Below are 22,943 nucleotides of genomic sequence, written 5' to 3' on the forward strand. Positions count from 1 at the left end.
AAACTTGGATGAATCAAAATTCATAATCATTTCCGCCACATCGAAGTTGCAGCCCAGCTCTCTTTCATTCCTCCCAGTTCCCACCTTAAATTTTTTAAAACTAGAATCAAATCAATCAATGAAATCATACATAGTAAATAACTAACTAATAATATAATAATAAATAGTAATAAACTAATAATAATAAACAATAAACAATAAACAATAAAATCACCCGCATTCTCCACCTTCTCTTTTCTTTCAAAGTAGCCCCCCACCCCCCACCTCACCAAACCATTTCAAAAAGAGTCCGCTCCTTACTCCAAATAATTACTACTACACCAAAAAAAAAAATAAAGGCAAGATTTTTGGGTTTTTTTTTAACCCAAAACAACACAAGTACAAAAACAAGAACAAGGCCAGCGCCAAGTGACCAAAAAAGAAGAGAGCTCTGGTTCTCATAGTATAGAAGTTGAGAAGTCTTTCATCAGTTCAGTTCAGTTCAGTTCAGTTCCTGGGTTTGTGGTGGGATTTTTGAGAATGGACTCTGGTGTACTGGATGACATTATCAACAGGCTATTGGAGTATAGGCATATGAGAGCAGGGAAGCAGGTTCAGCTCATGGAGACCGAGATCCGTCAGCTCTGTACTGTTTCCAGAGAAATTTTCCTCCAACAGCCTAATCTTCTCGAGCTTGAAGCACCCATCAAGATCTGTGGTGTGTTTTCTTGGTCAAACTCTTTTACTTTCTTTAACAAAAATTTCTTTTTTTCTTTTTTCTTTTTGAATCTTGAACAGTCTTTGATTATTGTAGTGTTTTTTCCCTTCTTTCTATGGAGTTGGGATTTTGGGTGATTGGGGTTTGGATTTATGTTTTGAACATTGGCTTCAGAGACATGTATATGGTTTGTTATTGTTCTTGGCTGGTTGGTTTTTTTTAAATACTGGGTTTTGATAGGATGGGATTGGCAAAGAAGAGTTTATGAGCTTGAGAAGAAACAGTGATGTTCTGGATGTTTGTATGTCATATAGCGTGAAACAGCTGAATTGGGTTTCTTTCAGCTGTCCAGACTTTTAATTTTCTTAGTATGGTGATTGATGGGATTCTTGTCTTTTTGCTATATTTTATGCTTTAATATCTCTGTGATTCTTCAGAAGAAGGAAAGATGTAACTTTTGCACATCTTGTTGGTGAATTTGATACGTTTTTATTGCAAACTGAACCATGGTGTTTAGTTACTGCTCTTAGTATTTAAGAAAATCTCCTTGGTGTTGCCGTGGGTTGTCTGGAAATGTACTAGATTGGAGAGATTAACTTATGATTGAGTTGTGAGGAAGACTCTGGGTAGATTGAAGAATTAGCCGAAGCCTTTTCTTGCCCCTCTACATCAATTGCTAGGAAAAATGGGTATTTCCAGGGATTGATGACTTGGGATGAAAGTGGATTAAGGTAAAGGTTTGTGCATGACTAGCCCTGAAAATACCTTGAGTCCAGAAGGTTGAGATATCGTTTTCACCAGAAAAATAGAGAATAAGAAGCCAAATTTTTATTGATAGTATACTTCTAAATGAGTCTAAACATTATATATTAGAACGGGCTAAAAGCATTAACCCAATCTTGAATGTTTTGTGCATTGGGTATGACCTTTTTTAATAGCTCAACAAAATAGGGCAAGCTTCAAACATAAAGAGTGATGTGTTTGTCTATCTTGAATGTGTTGACTACAATCAATGGATGAGCTTATGGTGACATTTGCCAAAGTTATGAAACATGCATTTGCTTTTGCAACTCTCACTACATAGAAAAAATTAAAACGCTTAATTATTAGTTATTTCATTTGGCTGTGATGTATCCAAATGATGTATATGTTTATTGATCTTTTTTCACTTCAGAATTCACTCTGCATGTAAACATTGATTCTGGAAGCATATTATCCATAAAGTTCCCAAAATAACTTGCCATGAGTTTTAAAAGCTGGGAGCATGGAAAATAGCATTCATTAACAGGGAGAAAGTTCATGGTAATGCCGACATGTTGACATACCCTTCATACTTTTGTCTTAAACTGACAAGCATTGATAGAATATTGAATTTACCGAATTCATAGTATTGTAGTTTGTGGTTTTAAATTTATTTTCTGATAGAATTAACTCCAGAAGGTAGAATGTTTACTATTATTGTCTACTTGAGCACTTCATTTGGCCAATAAGTTCTCTTCTATTAATTTATTTTTGTCCCCCAGATGCATTAGTTTGTTTTAAAGCATATTTTAGATAGTATATTGCAAACAAGTGGGGGCTTAATGACTTTGACTGGACTGCTTTTGATGTTCCAAGACAGGTGTTTCAAATGTTATTTTGTATGCATTGTGTTGAGCGAATACTAATCTTTTTTCTTCTTTTACCAGGTGACATTCATGGCCAATATACTGATCTTTTGAGGCTTTTTGAGTATGGAGGGTTTCCTCCCAATGCCAATTATCTATTCCTAGGGGACTATGTAGACCGTGGCAAGCAGAGTTTAGAAACAATATGCCTTTTGCTTGCCTATAAAATCAAATACCCTGAGAACTTCTTTCTTTTGAGAGGGAACCATGAATGTGCATCTATTAACCGGATATATGGATTTTATGACGAATGTAAACGTCGGTTCAATGTAAGACTTTGGAAAGTCTTTACTGATTGTTTTAATTGTCTTCCTGTGGCCGCGCTCATAGATGACAAAATATTGTGCATGCATGGTGGCCTTTCCCCTGATTTAACAAATTTAGATCAAATCAGGAACTTAACTCGTCCAACTGACGTTCCAGATTCTGGTTTGCTTTGTGATTTACTTTGGTCGGATCCTGGTAGAGATGTCAAAGGCTGGGGAATGAATGATCGTGGAGTCTCTTACACCTTTGGTCCAGATCGAGTGTCAGATTTCTTAACGAAGAATGATATGGACCTTGTGTGTCGTGCCCATCAGGTCTGTAATATTTTCTTCTTTGCCCCTACTTTTTGTAACTCAAGAAGCTTACCAGGACGCATCTTGTTCCAGGTAGTTGAGGACGGGTATGAATTCTTTGCTGAGAGGCAACTTGTTACGATATTTTCTGCCCCCAACTATTGTGGTGAATTTGATAATGCTGGTGCAATGATGAGTGTTGATGACAGCTTAATGTGTTCTTTTCAAATTCTTAAGCCAGCAGATAATAAAAAGTCTAAGTTCATTTGAACAAGACACAATAACTGCAGTCTGAATTGCCCCTAAGACTTGCCAATGTAAGTTACCTGATAGCATCTTATCTCAGAAACTTGGTGTTTTTTGTTAATATGAAAAGCTACAGCTATAATGAATAAAATGTGCTCAGCAATGGAGTTTTGGCAATCATTCTTCACTTCCAATTTATTTTGTGTAGTCACTCAATTCTGTTCTCTAAACCATAATTGTCATTATTGTTATGTATACTTGTCATTTTTGGCTGAAGTTGACACCTTGCTTGCAGAATGCCTCATTTGATTCAAGACAAAGCACTTAGAAGATGAAAAGGCTGGATTTGAAGCTCCTTCAAACTTCAGTGGAATATCTAGGATCACTTTGTGTTGAAGGTATGAGTCATATATTGGAAAATTATTGTCTGCAGAAGGAGCTTTGTAACTTCTCAGGATGGAGCCAACTTCCTTCCGAGCTGATGGCAAAGGCAGTATTATCATTTCAATTAATTGTCAAAGTTCTCTCACCAAAATTATGGTGTGAGTAAACACACTGAGTTATGTAAATGACTGGCACCATAGAATATGGACACCACTGGGAAAATGTTTTATCTGCCAACATTTTTCAATTAATGAATCTTTATAATTCTGGTTTTTAAGCCTTGCATTCAGACTGCTGCTGTGCATTGGAAATGTTGGGGCCTTGAGCTGAATCCCACTAAACTTTCTTACATATGCTCTGACAAAAATGGTGGCATTACAAAGATATATGCCTAACTCACATGGCTTCTTATTATAAAGAAGCAAATTACTGGTAGTGAATGCTAGTATTTTGGAGAATGTGAGGCTGACTTCACAGCCTCTGCTTAGTAGCCTTCAGTCAAATTTTCTTTTTAATGGTCTTTTTGAAAGGTCAACTTTGGCAGGTCATGAAATCAAAAGTGGCTGCCATAAGACAATGTTGTACGTAGGCAAACCTGTCCCAATAATATCTTATAATTGAGATGGAAGCTAACACAACGTTACTCAATCAAACTCAACTTTTGCATGTCACTTTCTTTTTTTCTTTTTTCTTTTTTATGAGCGAATTGCATGTCACTTCTTGTCCAATTCTTTTAGCCGAATTCTCACGATGGAGTAGATTTACTGCTTACTGCTTGTCCTAAAGACTTATGGCTAGAAGTGAATGAGAGGAAACTTCCAACTTATGCATATATTGAAAGACTAAGTACATTTTTGTGTCTTAAAGTTTAGTTGAATTGTTTTTATTTTAGTCTTTTATTCTAAAATTTTCATTTTGACATTTCGTGTTTGATTTTATTTCCATATCGGTCCTGTCGTTCGTTCCTTGGTAATTTGATTGTTAAGTGTCATTTCTCATTTTATGTTGAATTATTTGATGTAATACTAGCTCTAGTAGGCAAAGAAATATAATATAAACGATTAGATTCCAAAATGGATGGCACAATAAACTGGTTTAATCGGGTGGTTTAGTCCGATTTTTAAAACTATGATGAAAATGCCAAAATAAAAAGTTTAAAACGTAAGTACCAAAATGAAAATAACTTCAAACATTTAATGACCTTTATATTTTAGTCACCTTGCAAATATAAAGTTTTAAAAAATGCAAATGTTAAAGATCCCCACTCCATGAAGGTTAGACATTTTTTTTTTTGCTGAACATGAAGGTTAGACTTAAAACTACATTTTCAAAAATTGTCAAGATTTCACATTGTTGTCCTAAATTCCTATATAACAGACAAACTCTTGATGAAATAAAATCGATATGTTGGATTTTATCTAAATTCTGAGATATGTTGGATTTTATCTAAATTCTAAAAATGATAGATAAAAATTGAACTATAAAGTTATTTTTAAATTATTATTTTCTTTATATTTCCTCTTATATAACCTCGTAAACATATTAGAGGAAGGGGTGACAACATGCAGGATAGGGTTGGATTATGGGTGTTCAGTTCTGTCCTTGCTCCCTCTTCAAGATGGGGAAAACTCATGTGAGGTGGTTGGAAATATTTTGTCATCACTAAAAAGTATGGTTGGCAATAGAGTTAGGAGGGGTATGGTTGGATCATAGGGGTCCGTTTGGATTGAGCTTATTGTTGCTGAAACTGAAAACTGAAAACACTGTAGCAAAATAATTTTTAAATGTGTGAAAAGTACCGTGGGACCCATTTTTAATATTTTTAATGCGTGAACAGTGCTGCTACAGTACGTGAACAGTACTGCTACAGTATATAAACAGTAATTTTTGTCTCTGCACAGTAAATTTACTGTTCATGCGTTGAAAAAAAAAAAAAAAAAAGGACAGAAACGCGAAAATGAAAACGTGAACGTTGGTTTCAGCTAAAACCAAACACTCACTAGGTGTCTTGGTCCTATCTCGTCCCCATTTAGAGGTAGGGTTGGAGCAAGGCAAGACAAATTAGAAGTATTTAGCCGCATTGAATAAGGTGGCCTTTTTACTGATGAAATAAAGATGAGACAAAAAAAAGGGAGAGACGATAGAGAGACTGTTGAGAGAGAACAGAAAAATACTTTAGGAATTGTAAAAGAATATGTATCAAAATAGCATAAATTAAGAGATACACACACATTGAGGCAAGTTTTTTTTTTTTTTTTTTTTTAGTGAACTTTCATTAAATGAGGGATAAACCCAAATTTGATACATCCATACAGATCGAATTTGAAATCATTGGGGGAGTATCCTCCACCCAAACTAAACTATCAGGAACATTACACGCATGTCGTGCAAGCATATGAGCTGCCATATTACAGCTCCTATGAACATGTCTGATCTGCCAAGATTTGAAGGCTTGCTGCCTAAATTTCGCCCCTTCTATTACTTTCTGAATAGAGGATGGGGTAAGTTGGGGGTCAGAGTTCGCGAGGGCACTCATTACGGTCTTCGCATCTCCTTCAATGATAACCTCATTAAGTCCTAGGTCCCTAGTAAGAGCAATTCCCTCCTCCACTGCCCTCGCCTCGGCTTCTAAAGGCCCCAAAGGAAAACGGAGCTTTTTGCTCATTGCCTCCATCAAGCATCCTTCTTCATTTCTGACTACTACCCCCACGCCACAGCTGCCTGCCTCTTTAAAAACTGCTGCATCAACATTTACTTTATACCAGCCGGCATCTGGGGGATGCCATTGGGATCCAAACCGAGGGGGCTGATTGGGAATGGTTGGAGTGAACAAAACTTGCTCCCATCCCTTTTTTTATTAAGGAAAATTTGCACAAGTCAAAGTGAGGCATGATGGGTTGAGTAAGACAAGCATTTTTGCCATCCCTAACCCTAACCGGAGGAAATATACTATTTTAGGGTCAGCTCTAGACCTAGGTTGAAGGCCTTACCTCTCCCAACAATTTATAAAGTGTGTCAAGGCCCCCAATTACATAAATAATAGATTGTAAAATGAGAATTGATTTATAATGGTTAGTTTTGCATCTTCTCCCCCACCTCCAATAAGGCCCCACAATACTGAGCAAATAAAAATCTAAATAAATTGAAACATTAAACTATTTTAAACAAAATAAAAAGTTTGTTATGAGTGTGTCAAATAATTATTGACAATTAATTGTTCTAAGTTTTAACAACTCATAAATGAGACGTAATAAAACCTAAATAAAATAACTTAATTAGCAATAGTGTATCTTAAACCAAAAAAGTTTCTAAAAAAGTATATCTTAAACCAAAAAAAAAAAAAAATACAAGCAGTTAAATAATTAATATGTAAATATTAAAAAAATCTACTAAAATTTATTGGCTTGGGATTCAAAATTTATTGAACCAACATGTTCCATTTTTTCTTCCTACTCTGTTCTATTATTTTATGTTCTATCCATTATCTTTGTTATTTTATTATTTAAAAAAAAAAACCCAATTAATGTAACAGCAACGATTCATTTCTTTTGATGATCTAATTACTCCTTATCAATAGGTAATTTCACAGTCATGTTCAGTGAATATCAGTGATTTACCAGCAATTGCTTTCACACAGTCATCTCATATATGAATTATCCCAAAACCGTAGACTAAAACCTAAAGCATGGTAAACAATAGTGGACACCACCATATCCTTAAGCTTAAACAGAAACCATCTGAGAGTCTACCTTTTAGTGGTAAGGCCATTATAGATTAGAAAGCCTGCCTCAGAAGTGGACTCCCCACCATAATCGTTAATTCTCATGTGATGTGGGCGCTTCAGTTTCACACTCCCCACACTCTCCGATCATCATCATATTCAGTCTGCACAGCTCGCACTTCTTCAAAGCCACCCATCTGCTCTCTCACCTTAAACCCTTCAAACCCCACAAAACCTGAAACAAACTGCAACCACTTGATACAGTCTTTATGTAAACAAGGCAGTCTCAAGCAAGCTCTTGAGGTTCTCTCCCACGAGCCTAACCCAACCCAACACACCTACGAGGTTTTAATCCTCTCTTGTTCCCGCCAAAGCTCACTCTCCGATGGCCTTGATGTCCATCGCCACCTTGTCGATGCTGGGTTTGATCAGGACCCTTTCTTGGCTACTAAACTGATTAATATGTACTCAGAATTGGACGCCATTGATAATGCGCGGAAGGTGTTTGATGAAACTCGTAAGAGAACGATATATGTTTGGAATGCGCTGTTTAGAGCGCTTACGTTGGCGGGTCATGGCCAGGAGGTTTTAGATTTGTATCGCCGGATGAATCAGATTGGAATTCCGTCTGATAGGTTCACGTATACGTATGTGCTCAAGGCTTGTGTTGCTTCAGAGAGTTTGATTTCGCTACTCCATACGGGGAAGGAGGTTCATGCCCATATTTTGCGACATGGGTATGAATCGCTTGTTCATATTACGACTACTTTGGTGGATATGTATGCAAGGTTTGGGAGTGTTTCATATGCTAGTTATGTGTTTGATGAAATGCCGGTGAGAAATGTGGTTTCATGGAGTGCTATGATTGCATGTTATGTGAAGAATGGGAGGGCCTTTGAAGCTTTGGAACTATTCCGTGAAATGATTCTTGAGACCCAGGATTCAATTCCAAATTCAGTGACAATGGTTAGTGTGCTTCAAGCTTGTGCAGCTCTTGCTGCTTTAGAGCAAGGGAAGCTTATTCATGGTTATATTCTTAGAAGGGGCCTTGACTCGATCCTGCCAGTGATTAGTGCCCTTTTGACAATGTATGCAAGGTGTGGTAAGCTTGAATTGGGGCAACGGGTTTTTGATCAGATGGAAAAGAGGGATGTTGTTTCGTGGAATTCCTTGATTTCAAGTTATGGGATTCATGGATGTGGAAGGAGAGCAATTAAGATTTTTGAAGAAATGATCTACCATGGAGTCTCACCGAGTCACGTATCATTTGTTAGTGTTTTGGGAGCATGCAGTCATGCCGGGCTTGTTGAGGAGGGGAAGATGTTGTTTGAATCTATGGCTAAACAACATAGGATATATCCTAGTGTGGAGCATTATGCTTGCATGGTCGACATTCTTGGTCGTGCCAATCAATTAGATGCAGCAGCCAAAATTATTGAAGAGATGCGGATTGAACCAGGACCTGAGGTGTGGGGCTCTCTTCTAGGCTCATGTAGAATTCACTGCAATGTGGAGCTTGCAGAAAGAGCAAGTAGAAGGCTATTTGAGCTTGAGCCTATGAATGCTGGGAATTATGTACTCTTAGCTGATATTTATGCTGAAGCTAGTATGTGGGATGAGGTGAAAAGAGTGAAGAAGCTTTTAGAAGCCCGTGGACTTCAAAAGATCCCAGGTCGAAGTTGGATAGAAGTTAAAAGGCATGTCTACACGTTTGCATCTGTTGATGAATTTAACCCACAAATTGAACAACTCCATGCTTTGTTGGTTAAATTGTCAACAGAGATGAAGGAGCAGGGCTATGTGCCACAAACTAAAGCTGTTCTCTATGATCTTGATGTAGAAGAGAAGGAACGAATTGTATTAGGCCATAGTGAAAAGCTAGCTGTTGCATTTGGACTCATCAATACAAGTAAAGGGGAAACCATTCGGATTTCCAAAAACTTAAGGTTATGTGAAGATTGTCATTCTGTCACCAAGTTCATTTCTAAGTTCACGGATAGAGAGATTCTGGTTCGAGATGTGAATCGTTTCCACCACTTCAAAGATGGGATTTGTTCATGTGGGGATTATTGGTAGTTGTATGCAAAATGTTGTTTTAGTTTATTTTATTTTTCCCAATAATCGGAGGTGAGAATTGTCATCAGAGATTGAGAGAGTCCTCAGATGTATACTTACAATACCAAATTTGTTTGACGTTTTTATACAGTTCTTTTACAAGCCTCTTTCATAAATGGTCCTATCATCTTCTGTTCTCAACAGTCAATGCCTTTGTTTGATTAACTAGTTTATAGAAACTTGGATATGTGTCAAGGCAAAAATTAACTTGCTACATCATGATGACTTAACAAAATTAATGTTAATGCCCATTGACCAATGGAGGAAAATCTTATTTCTATTGAAAGCAGGGACATGAATTTTTGTTTCAGTACTTTTACTGCCTTTTGTTTTTGCTTTTTTGTTTTACTGATAGCGCCTCACATGATTATTTGGCGAGGATATAAAAGTCAATTCACCTAAATTGTTATTCTTTCCGTTCTTTTTATTTGAGAACCAAACAAGTTTCCTCCACTACCATTCATCTTGCAGAAAAAAAAAAGAAAAAAAAGAAGAAGATTAATTTGATCATTTAGCTCTCTTCTTGAGCCGGAATTCGCAATCTAAAAATGCATAACTCTCTTGTAGAAAATAAACCAAAGGGACGGTCCAATATGCAAGCGGCAACTGTGGATCTTCAAATTGCATTGCTTTTTTTTTTTTACTGAAGAAGGTAGAAATTGCATTGCTTTATGAGAGAGCAGTTTTAACTTTTAAGTAAAATTTGCAAAAAGAAAGTAATATTATGTCTGAGCCCGGGTTCGAACCGGGGACCTCTAGTGTGTGAGACTAGCGTGATAACCGACTACACCACCCAGACAGCTTTTTGCTATTGTGGCAACTGACCAATTAAAATTTACTTATATAATATTTATGGATCTTGCTTTGGGCGTGATTCCCCCACCGCCCTCAATTCGAGTGAGTGAGTGAATTCAGATTTCAGACTTCTCCAACCAATCCGAACTCACCTATAAGAGATTTGAATACCTTCATTTTTCATATAATTCATCCAAATTTCATTCCAATTAAATAATCTGCATTTACCAACATATCTCACAATATTTGTTGTTATTAATTTAAAATTTCTTGAATTGTTATAGGCATGACAAGTGGCACAATAATGAGATTACATTTGTACAAGTATTAGAACAAAAAGAAGGCAAATATGGCAATTTCCATAAAAGAAATGATATGTTTACAATATTTTTACAACAAATCATAAGTGGCAGGTTGTTAATAGTTATTATTGTTGGGGCAAAAAAGTAATTTTAGTGTTAGGTTCAAATTTGAATCAATAACAACTAATCACCTATGATTTGTTGTGAAAATGTTGTAAAAATGTTATGAACGTAACACCTCTCATTCCCATAATAGTTACTAGTGCATGAAGTGAAGACAATGTGGTATTGATTCTGTTTACAAGTAGCATTCATGACAAGTGTCATGCAAGCCCAACAAGAAATGGACACCTAGAAAGAACAATTTTCTATCGTCAAAGTCTCAAGTATAAATAGAAGACTCATTCTCAAGAAATGGACATTATGCTCTACCGACAAACATATTTTTTATATAACAATCATTGTAATATTGGTTTCTTATGAGATTTTTTCATCATTCAAAGGAGTTTGTAAGGTTTTCATGCTTGTAAGTGCTTCCTCGTGACCTTATAACTGAGTTCAATCTTGTTTACCTTGTTTTATTGAAGCTTAATTCAACTTCTTAGCTGTTAGTCCTAATTGATCCATAATGTACTATCTTTGATTCATTTTGATGTATATAACCTGATTACTTAGGCTTCAAGCTTTTTACTATGCACCTTTATATGTTAATCGATTTTTATTTTTATTTTTTATTTTTTTTGAGAATACTAAATAGTTTTAACATATACACGGGGAGAGAGGAGAAGGTTAATCGATTAGCTGAATTAGGTAATGACTTATTTAGCTAGCAATCAATTTAAGTATAATCATGGATAACTTAGAATCATTACCATTAGATTTTACTTAGAGATTGGTTTTGGCACTTGATAACCTAGAATTTAGTTTACATGCATTCCGTATTTTATTATTATTTTCATTCCTTCATCGAGCAATAAATCCTCTTAATTAAAGCAATATCGAACCCCACTCTCTTAACTACGAAGTCAAATAATCCACTTAACTCTATAATCAATTATTTCGAATATTAAAATAAGACAGTGAGCCATCTATAATCAATCCAACCATATTAAAATTAAAATACTAGCATTAAACAGTGACAAAAAATTTAATGTAATAAAATAGATCAAGATTTAGTAGTTGGATTTGGTGATAAGTCCTTCCTTATTCACATTTTTATTGAAATAATTTCTTTTTATAATATAGAAGGTTTTTAAAAAATTACTAAATCCCTATTTACACAAACGAATTATCAATAAAAATAATGCTATTAATCCATAACTCTTTTCAAAGCCTAAAATTATCTTATAAGTCACATTTTCGTTTAATCCTAAGTTGTCAATTATGTTTAGATGGTTGTTATGATTTGTCCATTTGAACAAAATACTTTCAAGTATTGATTTATTTTGATGTATCATTTCATGAGTTACAATTAATTATATATACAATATCAAATAAATATACCTCATGATTTTATATCATATCAAGTTATTAATTCAAAATTAAATAATTCACATTTTTAATATCATCATTACATTAACAAACATGGTACAAGTGAGAAAAGTTTTTTTTTTTTTTTTTTTTTTTTAAGTAATAAAAAGAAAATGTTATATGTGAATAAATAATAACAAAAAAAAAAAAAAGAGTTTAGCCAAATTGGTAAAAAAAAAAAATTGTTTTATTAACCTAAAAGTCAAAATTTATCAAAATGGATCAAAGTCTAAAGTGAAATAAATGAGTGATTTATTATATTTCATTAACTAGTACGAAATTTTCTCATGAAATTGATAATATTGTTTCAACATGATTATTGTTTTTTTTTTTTTGATAGATCAACATGATTATTGTTCATTTGCTATATTGTAATTATTGAATTATTTTATAAATTAAAAATTAAAAATTCCAACAAAAGATTTTTTTTTTTTTTTTTAAACCGTTAAAAAATAAGGAGGGACGATTTTTTTGCTAAATTATTTAAAATATAATTTGGGTTGGGGAAGAGAAGAATCGCAGGGAAAGGGGGGCAGCCTGAGGCCAGCCAGAGTTTGTTCAAATCATCTCTCTCTACCCAATACCATGGATGCGCACCACGCCTCCCTTGGTCGTCGAACGGTACACTTCTCATCCCATCGCTTTCTGAATTTCAATATCCCCTTTTCTTCTGTTTCATTATTCCTTCAAATCTCAGTTGGAAGAGATTCGTCAAAAGAGAGCAGCTGAGAGATTGATCAAAACTTCTTCTGGACCAGATCTCACCCAACCTTCCTTTCACAATGGTTCGCACCATCTCTCTCTCTCTCTCTCATAATCAAATTAATTTTTTTAAAAAAATTAAATATATATATATTTTTTCTGTGTACAGATTTTGTTGGAATGAAAAAATCAGAGAGCGGAAATCGACTCACAGAGGTAGGTAAAATAATTTGTAAATAATTTCAATTTGGAGAAATTTCCACAAATTTTAATTTTCAAGCCTTAGTTTTTGATTGGTTGCTGGTTTGCTGTTATGTTTTAGTCTTTTTTTGTTAATTGGTGTTCCAGGCCGATGTTAGTGGTTTGGTATCTCAGCTACAAGACCTACAAAGGAAGAATGCAGATTTGGAGGAAGAGAACAATAAATTGACTTCAAAGGTAACACTTCATTAAATTCTCTCTCTCTCTGTGTGTGTTATTGTTTTGTTTATAATGTACAGCTAGGGAAGCTTTCTTTTTTCTTTTTTTTTTTGAGTAATGAATTATATGATCAATTACTGATTAGTTAGATATTTTTTCTGTTTCAGCTTCAAACTAGGGAAGCTGAGAATGACGTGCAACAAAAGCGTTTGACTAATCTGGTAATTGAAAATCCATTCATTGTTCTTCACTATGTTTTGCAAATATAGGCTGTGTTGGTTATCATTCCTTTCTGCATTTGTCAGTTTATTTGTTATATCTGTACAAGCACATTGCACATTGTTGGCACAAGATTAAAATGGTGGGAGGTGTGTGTGAGCCTGATCTATTGTGTTGGCCATGCTTGGGTTCAGGGGAAATTTTGGTGATCTTACAATTACTGGGATATTTTTGGTAATTGAGAATTCACTAGCTGCCCTAGGCTCATTATTGCAATTTCACACAAGCTTTTTAGCTCAAGTAATAGGGCTGTATAGATATGCTCATGATCCTTGTAAATCCTTCTGTAGCTGTTATAATTAAACTGCGTGCATGTTCTCACTTATATATTTTTGGTTGGTTAAGTCGTGGGAGCGTTCCATGATAGTAATTTCTAAATGAGAAATCTAATTAGAAACTCAAAAATGACACACCACCCAGCTAGATATTCATATAGTGAAAACCTTGTCTTTTTCTTTATTTTTTAATTTTAGATTTTCTTTGAGGTTGAGATTTTTGCTTGTTTTGCTCATTCTTTGTTTGTCCTGCCTAAGACTTTTTGTCAGGCAAAACTCTTCTTGATGTTTCAGTTCAAATTTTTTTTTCCTCCCTGTATTAGCATATGTTGTTTTTGCCATCAATTTCAGGAACAAAACACTGTACCATCTCTGAGAAAAGCTCTAAAGGATGTTGCGATGGAGAAAGATGCAGCAGTTGTTGCACGGGTACAGACTGTGCATGCTATATGTTTTCCTTACATGTTTACTAATTCATTTTGTTTTCTTCTGTTCTTTACCCACAAAGTCTCGTATATTAGTGTAGGAGGATCTTTCTGCTCAGCTTCGTACACTCAAGAAACGCCTAAAGGAAGCAGAGGAAGAACAGTATCGAGTATGCAATCAGTTTCTATATATATGAAGGCATAGGAATTTTTTTTTTTTTTTGGTTCTTACTAGATCTCTTGCATTAGGCTGAGGAAGATGCTGCAGCCTTGAGAGCAGAGCTGAATTCAATGCAGAGACAAGCGATGAATCCACTTGGTGGAATCAACTCAATTGGAAATCCACCAGATCATGTACAAATCTTAGAAAAGGAACTAGCTAGTTTAAAATCTGGGTTACAGGTTAGAACTGTTTGTTTTAATTTTTTTATCTTTCATTTGAAGTGTTTGTTTATGAGTGTCTCATGGTGGCTTACATTTTTTAGCAAGTGTTAGTATTGAGGCAGCAAGAGCAACAACGATTAGTGGAGGAGCAGGCCCGGATTTCAGCTCTCGTTTCTGAAAAGCAGGAGTTGGAAGAGAAACTGACAGCTATATCTAGAAGGGCTTCAGGTATTATCCATGAATTTTTTTTTTGTAGTTTGTGTTGTATATGCAATGACTCTTGAGATTTGATGATATTTGCTATTGTAATTCCAAGATGTACATAATAAGGGCAATGAACTAGGAGTCGTTTCATAACAAAGCTTCTTTCCATGTAAACAAATTGCTGAAAATATCTATTGAGAGATGCCAATGACCTTGAGATATTGACTATTGCTGTCATGAATTTTACCCTTCAAGGAAGTATGGACCTTTAGAATACCTGTTCATTATTTGTCTTGTTTTGTTTGTCAGATTTTGTTTGCATATTTGACTTAATGTTTGAATTTATCTCTCCCTCCCTCCCTCTCTCTCCACACAAACACAAATACACTTATTTATATATATATATGGATCTATATATACATATATGTAACTGTCCTATATCCTGCAAGCCTTTAACATTTTCATTTTTATTGTCAATCACAAGAACCCTATTCAACTAAATAAGGCCTATGTAGTATGTACATAATTACTTGGGAGTTAGCTGTTGGAATCCTTTTTTGCCTTTTAATTTTGGGTAATTTGTAGAGCCATATCTTCTTTTAATCACATGGCATCAGGCCTTCCAATATGGTTATATAGCTAGATTCTTTGAAGATATCTTATCTGCAGTGGTCATTGCCTTCTGGCGTATAAGAAATGTTTAGAAGATCTTTTCTACTAGCATGTTGTTCAACCATTGTGTACCCTTGTTTGTGCAATGCAGAAGAAGTTTCAGAAAAAGTGGCACAGAAGGAATTATCATTGGTAAGAGAATTTCTTTGCTTGCGTGTACTATTTTTGATTGGTCCTGGATTTGGGGTTTCACACATTGTTCTTCTATTTTAGAGTTTCAAGTTTCTCTTAGATTTTCCCTTCGAGACTTTTGTACTTTTTTCATTGTGTTCATCATTGTGAACATGAAGTATATTTGATCATTAATAAAATTACATTAATTACTTATCAAAAAAAAAAAAAAAGAGAATTTCCTTGCTTGATGATCTTGTTTTGAAATTGCAGAGTAGCTATTTCTGTAGTTTTGATCTATCAACATACCTAGTTTAGTCATAATTGGGTGAATTTGTTAATTAGTTATTTGCAAAGAAATTGTGTTTGTTAATCATTATGTCCACTACTGGTCTTTGGTAGGATTGTAAATGAGCTGAGTATTAAGAGTTCAAGATTATTCATTTAAGCTTATTTCGAACATAAGCCCAGCTTGAGCTCATCATAAACTAAATTACATGTTCAAGCTTGGTTCATTTTCTTGTTGAACAAGCTCAAACTTGTTTATTATATACTTGATTAACTTATTATTTTTCCCTATATAGTAAACACTAAGATCAAAAAAATTTTATTGTTAAAAATATGTATAATTTTTACTACAAAATGGACTATTTTATTATCAATACATAATAAATAATAACTTTAGATCTTATGAACTTATTTACAAACTTACATAATCCATTCTCAAATCTATATAAGTATATATATATATATATATATATTTTACATGTATTCATATAAATGTATAATATTATATATACTTAAATCAAGCATCATACTCATGAGTTTATTCACAAATACATTATTATGTTTGAGCTTGGCTAGTTTAATAGTCAAGCTTAAGTACTTAGGCTTGAGCTTGGCTCATTTGCTAAATAAAGAAACATAGTCTGAGCTGGCTGGGTTCATTTATAACCCCAGTCTTTTGGAAAGTTCATATGAATTATCCCAATACCTTAGTTTTTTCCATAACCGTGGGCCCATGGTATCTCATTGTTTGATGCACCTAAAGTGGGCACATATTTTGGAGGCTTATGTTATGCTGTTTTGATCTTTATTCTGTGTTTTTATTTTCTAAATTGCAGGAAGACAAGGAGAAACTTGAGAAGCAGTTGCATGATATGGCAGTAGTGGTTGAGAGATTGGAAAGTAGTAGACAGAAACTTCTGATGGAGGTTGGTCTTAGCTTACTCTATTATTCTTCAGTAAAATGTGCTCTCCATTTGATGGAAAAGATGCTTGATTATGTTTTTGGCAGATTGATTCCCAATCTTCGGAGATAGAGCAGCTTTTTGAGGAAAATTCTAATCTCTCAAGTTCTTATCAAGAGGCAATGGGTGTAGCAGTGCACTGGGAGAATCAGGTATTGACCATGAAGGTTCTACAGAATTTTGTTTGTGAATTGGGAACTGTCTAATTCCTGTATTCTCATATTTTATCCAAAGAGCATGGTAATTTTGTTGTTTTATCTACAATGCAGTAAATCTGGTTTCTTATAGATAGACTAAACTGTTAATAATCAGTGCATATGTGACACATTGGTGGTACCAGGTTATGACAGAAAATGACAAGTAAACTAATAAAATACGTAATAAGGTAATAATAACTAATAAAATACTAACTTGGGAGTAGTCCTATTTTGACTAGTAAACTAAAAACCTAGTAAGGTAATAATAACTAATAGGGTAAATTCCACTAAATACCCCTGAGATTTGAGCTAATACCAACCAAGTCCAAGACAATTCAAAATTGTCTAAATTGTTCCCTAAACCCAACTGAGTCTCTACTCACTGTTAACTCCGTTAGTCAATTTTTGTCATCTCAAACCTGTCTCTTCATAGGCTCCGCTCTGTGACTCCCTCTCTCCCTCTTTCTAACCTCAAATCCACCACAACCAACTAACAACCCAATAGAAACCAATACCAAAACTCAACCAAACTCATAGTAATAAAACCAAAATCCTCCAACAAAATCCAAATTGAAAAAACCCAACAGTGTTGTTTTTTTCTGCACAATGGTGTTTTTCTGCGCAGTGATGTTTTCTGCAGTGTTTTTTTTTAGCAGTGATGTTTTTCTGCAGAATAGGTCTGGTTTTCCCTTGTTTTGATGGTACACGGTTCTTATTCTCAAAAAACCCGCCAAAAAATATTACAGCAAACCGACCACCACAATGGAACCCACAACCACCCTGCAGGAAATCCACCACTACCGAAAACCCATAATAAAACCCATAGCAACAAAACCCAAAGAACTTTCTCAGTAAACAAACAGGGAAAAAAATGATTGAATGGAACCAACAAGCAAAACTCAATGAAGAGGAAAACACAACAAATCAAGTTCATTTGAAGATTTAAACCCAAATCACAACTTGCAATCAAGAACTATGACAAAAAATCAGCCTCTCAACTCAAAATTCTAATCCAAAACAAACCCAGTCAATCAAAACATCCACTAACCCCAAATTCACAGATCTCAGCAAGGAAAAAAAAATTGCTTTGATCTATGTAGCTCTGTGACCATCCACTACCAACCAACCCACAGCAACTCATCATCGCTGATTGAAACCTAACCACTCGTAACCCACACCACGGCACTGCCATAAACACCACGAGAGAGAAAACCCAAACCCTCCAACGCCGATCTACACCACGAACTACCACTAACCCACACCATGGCACCACCGCAAGACCACGAGTGAGAGAAGGTAAGGACTCGAACGCCGATCCATTCCAAAACCCATGAATTACCCGGACCATGGTGCCGCTGCAAAGACCACGTGAGAGAGAAGAGAGGGTGAGTGAGTAAGAGAGAAGAAGAGAGAGGTTTGAGAGTGAGAGAGATTAGAGGATCAGAGAGAGAAGACAGAGAGACAAGAGAGTAGAAATATCAGAGAGAGAGAGAGAGAGAATAAAAATAAATAACGGCATTACAAGCCGTTTAATTTTAAGGACTGAAATGGTCAATTTTAAAATGTTTTGGACCTAGTTGGTAATAACCCAAATCTCAGAGGTAATTAGTGGAATTTACCCTAACTAATAAAATACTAACTTGGACTCAAAGAAAATGAAATTAAGATACTAAAGATCTTTAGAAAATTCTAGGCTCAACGAAATCACCAAAATACCCTTATTTCATAGAGATTGCAGAAATTATAGTTTTCCCCTAAATTTAAATTGACCATTTTTTTATTATAAAAACCAAATAAAAAACTTTTTTAACCCTTGGAGACGTATATCTAGCCTTTAAAACCTCATTGCTTTTACTGAAATTGGAGTTCACACATTGGCCTTATAAAATAAATCTTGAATAGACGAATTTGCAAAGTAGTAACAAATTAATTTTCCATGGCTGCATCAGAAAATCCTCATTATAACAGGGATAATGTGTTATTATGTGTGTTTTTTTAATCTTTTTTGAAAGACTTGGAAAGGGAGGAGAGGGGAGGGACTGAGTGGATAAGGTAATTGCATAAGTGTACGAAGGTCTGATATCTCAGTGTAGAGTATAAAATTCTTTTCTTGGTATTCTTTACATAATTTTAATTTCTTCTTTTCTGCTATGTGTGTAAAGGCATATGGGAATCATCCTAGGAAAAAAGTTCTTCTATTATGATTTTTGTCAAAGTATTCATGCTTTGGATTATATCTTCTAACAATAGATATAAAAATGCAGATTAGAGTATTAATTTCTTTTCTTGGGATCATTTCATAAGAATGCTAACCTGGTCTGTTGAACACAAACTATGAAATTGAGTTTGCCTTTAACTATGTTTTCTAAATTATAGGTTTGTAGGGATTATGACCATTATCGAATTGAATGAACATTTTATGTTGATTAAGGAGCATCAATTAAACTTAGGTTTTTCATTTTTAATAAGCTTTTTCTTAGCCCAAGTAGAAGTTGCAGGACTATCGCATATGTCTCAATACGTCTGTGAATTTTGGTGGTATACTTGAGTTTTTTTCTGGAGATATAGAGTAATAATAACAATTGCAGAGGTGGAGAAAACAAAAATTGTGACTGTAACTTGATTAGATTTTGAACTGTGTGTTATGTCTGGCAAATAGTTAAATTTTAGATCATGGATGCATTAAAGAACTCTCAACTTTGAAGGCTTTGGGGGACTGTCTAACCTATTTATTTTCCACGAGAAATTATCTGCAGAAATCAATATTTTGATTCTTGAAGTCGCACTTTCTGTTTTAACATTAAACCCTGCCTGACATATGACTTTGTAGGTGAAAGACTGTCTTAAGCAGAATGAGGAGCTTCGTGGAACCGTAGATAAGTTGAGAACAGAGCGGGCCAGGGGCATTCCTGAATCTTATAGAGATGGGGTGAATGAGACTGGTTCATCAGCATCTACAACTGAAATTCTCTCTCTCCAGGTGAGTGGTGATTTAATGGTTGGAGGTTTTATTCCTTTGTTTTACGTGGACATCAGTTAAGTAAGAACAAGTCCAACATTAGAACTTCACAGCAAATTGTAAAAACCGAGTAAGTGGGTTTGCCAGAAGACCTCATCAATTAAACTTTTTGAAGGGTTTTTTTCTGTCCTTGGGCCCTTCTATGCTTCACTGTGCGGTCTCATCCTAAATTCTTATTTGGTTATACTTGCTGTGTGATATTTTTGCTGGTCTATTTGTTTTTGTTTATAGGGCCAACTAGGAAAAGAACAGAGCAGAGCAGAGGCACTGTCAGCAGAGGTCATGCAGCTCTCAGCACGACTTCAACAAATCACACAAGCATATAACGGTCTTGCACGCGTGTAAGACTCTCTCTCTCTCTCTCTCTGTTATCAAATTCGTTTTGGTATTGAGTTATGAAAGATAAATCTTTTGTTGATTTTTTTTCTAAATGCAGCTATAAGCCTGTGTTGCGGAACATTGAAAGCAGTCTCATCAAACTGAAGCAAGATGGGTCTGTGACTGTGCGGTGAATGCAGGAGCAATGTTGTGATATTTTGTATGAGGTCGTTAAAGCAGATCATTCATGTGTGAAGAGTTTCAAATTTGTGTTGGCATTTTTTACTTTTTAAGTTTTAACAAATGAGTTTTGTGATGATGATAGACATGGCTTTTCAGAGTGACACTGATGAGACAATTTTGTAATGCAATATCCTAGTAAAACAAAAAAGAAAGAAAATAACAGAAACCTCAATTAGTAGTAGAACTTGTGCACTGAATTCAACTTTCGTTGGATTAGGCTGAGTTGAGTTTGTGTAATTTGAAAAGAAAGTCAAGATTAGGGTCGTAAATTTTTTAGTTAATTTTTTTACTTTCTTATATCAAGAACTCAAACCCGATTGTTGGCTTGGCTTGGGTTTGATTTATTGGACAATTTAAATAGAATTATAGGTTTATTATGGTTATCAAGAAACTAATTCAAATAATGGAACAGTTATCGTATTGAGACTTTTTACAGGGAAATCAAGTTCCTACATGGTTAATCTATGATGAAAGAAACAAAATTGATTTAAAAGAAAGGGGATTTAAAAATAAAAAATAAAAAGAGCCAAAATAATTTGTCCCAAACCTGTCTCTGGTGCTATTAGGGTGGGGTTGGGTAGTGGTGTAGGTAGGGGTATAGGTCTAAGGTGTAAAACATATCAATCATCACAAGAAAAAAGGATTGCAATGTGTTAATAATGAAATAAAAATTAATTGCACAAGTTAGATGTGACCTTATCTCATAAACGTCCACATTAAAGAAAAAGAAAATTAGAAAATCATTTTATGTTAGACATTGATGTGTTATAATTTGACAACAGCCTGTCTATTAGTGGTGAAAACATGTGCACCTGTCTAATTGGTATCACCTGTCATTTATCAATAGGTGAGGTGGCATCCATTTCTTCCAAAAGTACATGTCATAGACATAGTTAAATATGATATCGCTTTAGTAAGATTAAACCCATAATCCTCCATGGTTTTCTACTTTAAGGAATCTCTAGCTTTATTAGTATTATTAATGAAGCTTTATGTCATAGAGTTTTCACTTAACCTTGGTTAAATTACTAGTTTTCAAGAAAAAAGAAAAAGAAAGCTATGGCTCTCACATCTTGATGGAAACCAGTTGGTGAAAAAGCTTACTATATTAATAAACTAAAGGGGGGAACATAAAAAGAAAAAGCTCTTAAACAATTCTTTTTGAACGAAATTCCTTGGTTTATGCCAACAATACTTATTAAGCAAGTAATCATGCCCATAATTAAAGTATTTTGGAACCTTTTTAAAGTGTCTTACAGTCTTATGATAGAAACAAACTAATGAGAATTGAGTTTTTGCTGACACATTTCAAGTCATGAAGAAAAAAACCATATGTTTCTGCATCCCAAGCCGCAAGCACAAAGAAAGCAACAATGGAGACTCAGATAGTTCTCCCCAGAAAAAACACTCCCATCACAAATCTAAAAAAGGTGGCAAAAGCAGAGGCCATGCTTCCACGGCTCCTGCTGATCATGTTGGAGCCAACCATTCTGATGCTGCCAATGCTAACTCTGATGCTGGCATGGCTGTTGCTATGATGGGTGCATCCCATGTGTCCACGGTCGCCAGCACCGATGGTTGTGGTGATGGCAGTGGTCATGGCGGCGGCGGTGACGGTTGTGTTTGATATGCTATTGAGAGTTGGTATAGCATTTCCCTTTTTGCTTCAATGTTATTGTCAAATTATATTTGTTGTTATTTTTTAGAGGAGGTGATGACATGTTGGTTTTGTTTTTCCTCTCCTTCTCTTTTCAAATTTTTTCCCCTTATGCTTTTGGATTTTTTGTACTTTTGATTCGAAAGAGTGTGTGTGTGGACAATGTGAATGTGGTGGATTCTGTAAGCTGGTGAGAATACATGAGGAACCTTGATGATGTTTTATGTGTGGCAGATTGTATAATAAGGAAGGATGTGCCTGAAATCTCAATATTTCCTACAGTTGGAACATGTACGTTTTTTGAGTTTGTGAAATGAATTCTTTCTCTAAAGTCTATGCTTTTCTTTCCTATGAATTTATGGCTCACCTTTTCCTATCTATGGTTTTTATTTTGGAACTATATATTCAGAGGCCACATTAATGAAATATTTGGCATTGGCTTGGCAGTTCAGCTGTCATAGGCTGATGGTTCAAGCATTATGGATTTATGCCATTTCATAATTATAACTAAATAAATAAAGGCAATCTCATAATTCATTCACCAGAAAAGATAATCTTGAAGTCTCTTCTTTCCAAAAACTTGATTTATGGATTCGGCTTCATGGTAATGAGTACTTACATGTGAAACAATCTTTCGTCATTCCTCAGTCCATGCAGAAGATGTGTTGGGTGATGAAATTGGATGAACAAGCATGATCCGAGAAGAAAATGGGAAATTGTTAATACCTTTTAAATCTGAGACATCATGTTTGAAATAATTTGCTTCAAAG

At 34.9% G+C, this 22,943-nt stretch overlaps 3 protein-coding genes and 1 non-coding gene across 4 annotated transcripts; 3 read left to right on the top strand and 1 right to left on the bottom strand.

Moving 5' to 3' along the window:
- The first annotated feature begins 280 nt into the window (after positions 1-280).
- LOC126728609 (serine/threonine-protein phosphatase PP1) lies at positions 281-3,831 on the top strand. Its single transcript, XM_050434408.1, has 4 exons — positions 281-697; positions 2,386-2,945; positions 3,018-3,241; positions 3,466-3,831. Exons 1-3 carry the CDS (start codon positions 520-522, stop codon positions 3,192-3,194), a joined length of 915 nt encoding a protein of 304 aa, XP_050290365.1. The 5' UTR covers positions 281-519; the 3' UTR covers positions 3,195-3,241; positions 3,466-3,831.
- Positions 3,832-7,171: 3,340 nt separating this feature from the next.
- Positions 7,172-9,506, top strand: LOC126728615 (pentatricopeptide repeat-containing protein At3g46790, chloroplastic). Its single transcript, XM_050434414.1, has one exon. The coding sequence runs from the start codon at positions 7,384-7,386 to the stop codon at positions 9,349-9,351; it is 1,968 nt and encodes a 655-aa protein (XP_050290371.1). The 5' UTR covers positions 7,172-7,383; the 3' UTR covers positions 9,352-9,506.
- Positions 9,507-10,115: 609 nt separating this feature from the next.
- Positions 10,116-10,189, bottom strand: TRNAV-CAC (transfer RNA valine (anticodon CAC)). Its single transcript has one exon. It is a non-coding gene; the product is annotated as a tRNA-Val (tRNA).
- A 2,283-nt stretch (positions 10,190-12,472) lies between these two features.
- On the top strand, positions 12,473-20,797 carry LOC126728620 (WEB family protein At4g27595, chloroplastic). Its single transcript, XM_050434417.1, has 15 exons — positions 12,473-12,638; positions 12,715-12,802; positions 12,889-12,935; positions 13,068-13,157; positions 13,307-13,360; positions 14,045-14,122; positions 14,220-14,288; positions 14,368-14,520; positions 14,604-14,730; positions 15,470-15,510; positions 16,614-16,703; positions 16,787-16,891; positions 19,767-19,916; positions 20,187-20,296; positions 20,392-20,797. The coding sequence occupies exons 1-15, from the start codon at positions 12,603-12,605 to the stop codon at positions 20,465-20,467; spliced, it is 1,314 nt and encodes a 437-aa protein (XP_050290374.1). The 5' UTR covers positions 12,473-12,602; the 3' UTR covers positions 20,468-20,797.
- Positions 20,798-22,943: the final 2,146 nt, after the last annotated feature.

Source organism: Quercus robur, chromosome 1 (genome assembly GCF_932294415.1).
Source record: "Quercus robur chromosome 1, dhQueRobu3.1, whole genome shotgun sequence".
Classification (NCBI taxonomy): domain Eukaryota; kingdom Viridiplantae; phylum Streptophyta; class Magnoliopsida; order Fagales; family Fagaceae; genus Quercus; species Quercus robur.